This window comes from Pinus tabuliformis, chromosome 4_2, assembly GCF_031772625.1.
Source record: "Pinus tabuliformis cultivar Carrire ecotype Pingquan chromosome 4_2, CPIR1, whole genome shotgun sequence".
NCBI lineage: Eukaryota > Viridiplantae > Streptophyta > Pinopsida > Pinales > Pinaceae > Pinus > Pinus tabuliformis.
Window position 1 is genome coordinate 640,752,179 of NC_142304.1, and position 7,567 is coordinate 640,759,745.

Below are 7,567 nucleotides of genomic sequence, written 5' to 3' on the forward strand. Positions count from 1 at the left end.
ACCAGTGTTGGTAGTTACCTGCATATGTGTGCAAGTCGAATCCTTATCAGTCGCTCGATCACCATGATAGAGTATGATAAGAAGAAGAAGTTTAATTATTATTTATAGAAGTAGGCGTAGCAGAAGTCCCCCATCTCTTGAAACCTACATTGGCAAGCATAGTCCTGCAACATATCGCAACCAAAGCTCGCCTTATCGAAACTGTCAACGTATCCCTAGTAATAATTACAAGCATAAACATTCCCCTAGCAGGGGTGGTGAATCGCTCAGTCCTTATGCCTTATAGGTATGCGAAATCTCCATTTAAATCAAACCTAAGTAACTTGAATTGGCACAAATATTGTGCAATTGCAATTAAGCTAGTTATCTCAACACCATGGATTGGAGGATGATATCCACTTGGTTTTTGTTCATGTATAAATATGTGTGTGAATAGTGTGAATTATGAAACCTTAGGGATCATCATATTTAGTGCAAAGAGGAGAGGAAAAGCTCCAATCCTCCCTTTGCATTGCATTGGCATTATAGATAGAGAAGGGAAGGGTTGGGTGTTTGGGAAGGGTTTTATTTGATTATCAAGGGAGGAGCTAATTGAGAAATCAAGAACTTACGGGGGCTATGATATTTTTGTTGTTTGGATATGCTGGCATGAACATTATTAAGAGCATAGTTACCAAATTCACCCAAATTGAGGCGAAAAATATGAAAATTCAACAGTTTGATTTGTATACGGAATACTTCATTGAAATTCGATTTGATTCACAATAATTACGCCCTAAGGCATTCCCTCTGAGAACGACATCCCTAAAATGTGATGTGTGTGATCCTGAGCCATTGATTATGTGTTAGATGATTGGGGTGTTTTCCGCCATTGGTTTAATATGTTTTTTTTCATGGAAAAATGTCTTTTTTTCCCACCGACTGGAAGACAGAGAGGGAGTATCTAGTTATGGGCTATGAAAGGCTAGGCCTCCTAGTGATGAGACTCTTGGCAATGACTAAACTGACGAGGGCCACACAAAACATGTCTTTCTTCCCTGCATGAGGGCCGCGTAGCCTTGTGTTGTTGATATCAATATTTGTACGCGTCTACTTCACACATGGGATTTCTGCTCAGAGGTCTTCTGGTTGGAAAACTCTTAGCGGTCAGTGTTTCTTGCCCTTCTTTCTTCTTCTTTCTGTTATAGTTTCTGATTTATGTTATGTAACTGGATTTAATATATGTGAATGCTTGATCCAATCATGCTTGCCTTCCTTGGTTATGTTAGAGCATCAACTATCACGTGCTCATCTGAATCCAGTTCTAAGATGCGCCTCCAGGTTGGAGAGTTGAGGTTGCTCTTTTTGGTTTTTACAATTGGTACATTGGCAGTTTGCACCAATTAAATATGTGCATATTTGTGCCTGATAATCTGTAGGGATATATCAAACCTGGGTTCAGATGGGTTTTGGTAGTATCCATATTCAATATACCTAGTCTAGCATTTAGATTCAATGCACAAACGTGCGGACATAAACATGGTGGCTCACCCCACCCTCTCCACCTTTGCTGTAGAATGCTTTTGGGTTCACTAAATGTGCTAAGTCTATCAGTTCATGTTGAAATTCCGTTGAACATAGCAGCTTTCTTTAATCTCAAAATTAGTTTCTTGACCGCTGGAAGCATTCCTGAAATGATTGCCTGGACTGACTAGGTTCTTTTTTACCCTGGGTTCTTTTTTATGCGATCCTTTAGTCAAACAGCCTATTTTATTTTCAGAAATATTTACAGAGCAACAAAAAATGAGGTGAATTCGTTAGTCATAACCAACGGAATGGAATGTGTGTGCATAATGTTTTTTACCCACTCATGATCTGCATTGGATTTTATGTGAATTTCAGCTACAGTTAAGGGTGGATTTCTTGTGATAGTTACCCTGAACTAAGGTATAGCCGCTGAGGTTCAGGCATGTTCAATTCAATAGTGAATTCTTTGCAGTTTCATCATGTATCAGTCGAGGCCATATCGATGGGTTTGGCCATCGGTTGGGCTTTTCTATAGGAGAAAATTAGTGGAAGTTCACATGGCAAGGCCAGGTTCATGCCAAAACTCTAGGGGTAAGCCAGGGAGTCTGACTCTAAACTGCGCTAGATTAGAATATGGCTATGCTTCAAAGGGATTGGCACAATTTGCATAGCGGACATATCTTACCTGCCCTGGGTACGAAGTGTCTGGTGTGGCTGGGGAACTAGCTAACGGGATGTGATTCCTGAGGAACAAGCTACTGTGTTGTAAGTTGATCAGCATATTGAAATGAAATACCTTCTCTATATTTGGAATGCCTTATCCTTCACCATATTTGAAATGCCTTACCTGCCCTATCCATGAAATTCAATATGCGTTACAATCTAATATCTATTAGCAAGTGTTTGTTCATCAGTCTCATTCTATGAAGAAATGATGTTGTGTTAAGATGAGTAGAAATAGATGAGAAGGAAGCATCTTGCCAGTAGCGTGTGTGAGGTGGCAGGACTGTTTCCTGGGAGAGTAATCAGCTAAAAGAGTTTATAGCTTTAAAAGATCACAGGTGTATCAGAATGTCTTCCATTAGATCATGGCCTCGTATAGCCTTAAAAGATCACATGTGTATCAATGTCTTTCAGAGGAATATAAACACTGTTGTCATATTTTTTCTTCCATTTGACATAAGCCATGAGTTTATTTTCCATTTTATCCCCCAATAGTAACAAAATATATCTTCTATGTTCTTTCTTGCTTTAGTCTATTGAAAGGATTACTTCCTCCGAAAATTACCAATACCGGATAACAGCTTCAGTCACATCTTTTAAAGGAAATATGCTGGAAGATATTATGCTTCAAGCAGTGCTTATAAGATGCTGCTAGCTTAACTTGTCAGAAGAGCTGTAATGGTAATTTCAAGTTGAAATTACATAGCACACTGATTAGAAAATGTTGCTAGAATAACTTGCCAGAAGATCTGTAATGGTAATGTAAAGCCGAAATGATATAGCATATTGATTGGTTCTTGTGATGCTCCTAAAGCTGACTGATTTAAGTACCATTGCCAAGTCTTTCACTGTTTGCATTAATCAAGCTAACTATATAGAAAATATAATAGAGTCACAAATAAAAGCTTAGCTTGTATGCTCGCTGTCAAAGAAAATTAACATTCCCATAGAAAAAAAAGGAATCAATAGTTCCGGTGGCTTAACCAATAGCTAAGCCCACTTCAAAATTCTAGCCTGCCTGTGAATCTGTTTACAACAGAGCTCGCCAAATTTCTATAGCAGGCATAAAAATCTCAATAGGCCCTTCACAAGCTTCACGACTAGCATAAAAATCTCAATAGGCCCTTCACAAGCTTCACGACTATACTATTGTATTGCTTGCTTGCTTGGTCATCTAAGGGGTTGAGGGTTCTATATAGTCTGTAATCATGCAGAACAAAATAATCCTATGCATACTATATTTATGCAACAGCCTCATGATCATATTACAGATAGAGGACAACAAAATAATACCATGCATACTAGTAGTTATGTAGCAATCTCCTGATGCTCATATTACAGATAGAAGGCAATAAAATTTTCATCTTTCCAAAAAAGGTGGAATATGGGCCTATTACAGTCTGATAGCTTGGTCTTTCCTTCATCTGCTCGAAGTAATATATAAGACGAGGATGCTTCCGAAAATACTCTTTGTCCAACTTCAAAACCTCTATTCTGGCAAGCACAGGGATAAATGCACAATCTGCCACAGAAAACTCAGCTCCAGCCAAAAACTGTGTGTTTGTAAGCTGTTTCTCAGCCTCATTGAGTAGCCTTATAAGTTCATTCGTGTTTGAAGCCAAAGCCTCCTGATCCTTCAACATTTCCTCCATGGCATGCATGGTTTGAAGTTTGTTGTGATATTTTTCTGCCAAATCAGGATTTTCCACAAGACGAGTAATGACAACTTGCCTTTTGAATTTGCTAAAAAAATGAATAGCATGATCACTTGGATAGTGATTTAGCATGAAGAGTTTCGAGTCCCATGAATCAATCTTCTCTAGCAACTTTTGGACCTTGCTCTGATCTACCCTTTTATGCCCTAAAGGCTTGCCAATCTTGGGAAGATACCTTTTTACCAATAAAAATTGATAGGATACGAATCATTAAATAGACATCAATAAGGCCTTTGAAAATAATTCAAATATTATACATTCTATAGGCGAAAGAAATTTACCAAATCATAGTCAGTGAGTCACAGAAAACTTGATCCGTAGTGATTAGTATAGGAATGCTACCATTAGGACTTTGCCTGAAAAACTCTGCATCCAAATTCCTTGCTTTGAAAGGATCCACAATGTGGTGGTTATACTTCATATTTTTCTCTTCCATCACCAAGCATTCCTTTTGGCAGTCAAGTGAAAGGGGATGGTAATAAAAATCCATCATATTGAATGCCTTATAGTTCGCAGACCTTGCAATAGATAATTCACAGACCTGCTTCTTACTGTTGTTTCTGATAGCAATGAATGTGATGCATATAGCAATGGGAAAGGGAAAAATTAGGCTGGTAAATTATTCTCAGAGACAGGACAATTTTTTTCATTCAGTATGTAATCTATTATAAAATCGCACTTTGATGCGTTCAATTACTGGAGAAGCCTCAATGCTATAGTTAATCAACAATTTAGGTGTATCAATGTCTTTCAGAGAAATATATACTCCGGTATATCTTTTCTTTATTTTGGATGATTCTTAAAGTAGCAATATATCGTTATTCAATATAATAGACAAATTAGACAAATTGAGACTGGTTGGTCCCTACCTAGGTTTCCAAGTGTTTGTACCTTGCAACATGTTTTGCTTCATGGCGTTTGTTAACTATTAGGGAAGATGTTATATGCTTATTTGCTAGGACAACCACATTAGCTTAGGATTTTATAACATAAGGAAACCTTTAAATTCCTGCAAAACCTTGAGTTCTACAGTGACGATATACACAACAGTCAAGAACCCCAACATTGAGAGATTCAAATATAACAACAACATAATTGTGTTCTATTACTATGGTACGCAAATTGGAATTATCAATTCAGTTCCAGGAGGACGGATAGTGGTAGAGAAAATAGAGTATCTTTCTGCAACCCTAACAGTTCAACCATTTCCTTTCATTCCTGCTTCTCAGAATCCAGATTTCTTCTCTGATGCCAATTCCTCCAAGATTATTCCCATATACTTCACAGTATACATGGGTGGAGATGCCAGAGTGTTATATTTCTTCCCTTCTTATGTTAAATCTATTGTTTACTGCAACTTTGTGATTGATATCAAGCATGGGAGAAATCTTAGAATGGAATGTTCATAGATTTATCAGTCCATTTTTTTGCATGTCAATAATGGGTTCGAGTATGGAATAAAAATAATGGGTTCCAGTATGTAACAAATAATTATTTTCAGATTCAATTCTCGCCAGTGATATGATGATATTTGATTGATAATTGGCCAGAAGAGAAGCATACCAGAGATTTCAAATCTCTCAAATATTGCTGCGAGTTATATTTAATTACTAAATGAAATAAAGCCAGTTGTGAACCATCCATTAGATCATGGTCTGTTGTAGCCTTCAAATATCAGAAGTGTATCAGAATGTTTTGTTGCCTGGATCCATTAGAGCATGGCCTATTATAGCTTTAAAAGATCACAGGTGTATCATAATGTCTTCCATTAGATCATGGCCTCGTATAGCTTTAAAAGATCACAGGTGTAGCAATGTCTTTCAGAGGAATATAAACACTGTTGTCATGTTTTTTCTTCCATTATATCATGGCCTCTTGTAACCTTAAAAGATCACAGGTATATCAATGTCTTTCAGAGAAATATAAACTCCAGTATATCTTTTCTTTATTTTGGATGATTCTTAAAGTAGCAATATATCGTTATTCAATATAATAGACAAATTAGACAAATTGAGACTAGTTGGTCCCTACCTAGGTTTCCAAGTGTTTGTACCTTGCAACATGTTTTGCTTCATGGCATTTGTTAAGTATTAGGGAAGAGGTTATATGCTTATTTGCTAGGACACCCACATTAGCTTAGGATTTTATAACATAAGAAAACCTTTAAATTCCTGCAAAACTTTGAGTTTTACAATGACGATATACACAGCAGTCAAGAACACCAACATTGAGAGATTCAAATATGACAACAACACAATTGTGTTCTATTACTGTGGTACGCAGATTGGAATTATCAATTCAGTTTCGGGAGGACGGATAGTGGCAAAGGAAACAAAGTATCTTTCTGCAACCCTAACAGTTCAACCGTTTCCTTTCATTCCTACTTCCCAGAATCCAGATTTCTTCTCTGATGAAAATTGCTCCAATATTATTCCCATAGACTTCACAATATACATGGGTGGAGATGCCAGAGTGTTATATTTCTTCACTTCCTATGTTAAATCTATTGTTTACTGCAACTTTGTGATTGATATCAAGCAGGGACAAATCTTAGAATGGAATGTTCGTAGATTTATCAGTCCATTTTTTTGCTTGTCAATAATGGGTTCGAGTATGTAACAAAAATAATGGGTTCCAGTATGTAACAAATAATTATTTTCATATTCAATTCTCGCCAATGATATGATGATATTTGATAGATAATTGGCCAGAAGAGAAGCATACCAGAGATTTCACATCTCCCAAATACTGCTGCGAGTTATACTTAAGTTATTCAATGAAATAAAGCTAGTTGTGAATCATCCATTAGATAGAATCCCTATTAAAACATGGTTTATCCAGCAATAAAATCCAGTATTTCTGAAACTATTGTAAAATCCCTATTAAAACATGGTTTATCGAGCAATAAAATCCAGTATTTCTGAAACTATTGTAATACGGCAGATCCGGCTATGGAATCCAAATTTTCATATGGGAATTACACGACTAATCCAGCAATGGACGTCCAAATTTCATATGGGAATATGTATCTCTGAAACTATTACAACAGGACTGAACCAGCAATTGAATACAGATTTTCATGTTCATGGGAGTATTATTTCTTTTGAAGGGTGCAAGTCAGATTACAAAGAAAATATTCTGAGAAAACTTAACACGCTAGTTTTTTGAAATTTAGGTGATGGGATTCCATCAATATCTGGTATGTGCTCTTCAATAAGACAAGTCCAATTCCAGAGTGCAAGTAATTAGTCAAATTAGTGAACCACCATTAGATTTAGCAAACATTTGATGAGTTAAAGTGTTTGCAATGAGAGAGAATTAGTTAAGATATTATTTAAGTTGTAGCTTAATTATGTATTCTTTATTGGTGTATATTTTTAAGTTAATTTTAATATTTATTTAAAAATAAAAATTTACATTTTCCTTAACTATTTAACCAAATTTACTAAATCTCGAGATAGAGGTAAATGGTGTTTCATTTTTAGATGAGGGTTGATATTAATCTACTATATATATATATATATATATATATATATATATTAGCCTTTGCCATTATGGTTTGTTGATCATTATTAGTTTAGTATTGATCAATCCAAGTTATAATGTTTAACTTTGAAAATAAA

General features: G+C 35.9%; 1 protein-coding gene across 1 annotated transcript; it reads right to left on the reverse strand.

Annotated features, from left to right (window-relative positions):
• Positions 1-3,241: 3,241 nt before the first annotated feature.
• On the reverse strand, positions 3,242-4,437 carry LOC149170990 (glutathione S-transferase TCHQD-like). The gene is made up of 2 exons (XM_089427402.1): positions 4,226-4,437; positions 3,242-4,119 (listed from the first exon to the last, which is right to left on the reverse strand). Exons 1-2 carry the CDS (start codon positions 4,435-4,437, stop codon positions 3,531-3,533), a joined length of 801 nt encoding a protein of 266 aa, XP_089283528.1. The 3' UTR covers positions 3,242-3,530.
• Positions 4,438-7,567: the final 3,130 nt, after the last annotated feature.

Excerpts from the sequence above, each read along its gene's own strand:
- LOC149170990 (XM_089427402.1), bottom strand. The coding sequence starts at position 4,437 with ATGATGGATTTTTATTACCATCCCCTTTCACTTGACTGCCAAAAGGAA. Across the intron at positions 4,120-4,225 it reads GACTCACTGACTATGATTTG|GTATCTTCCCAAGATTGGCA; the intron begins GTAAATTTCTTT and ends ATTGGTAAAAAG.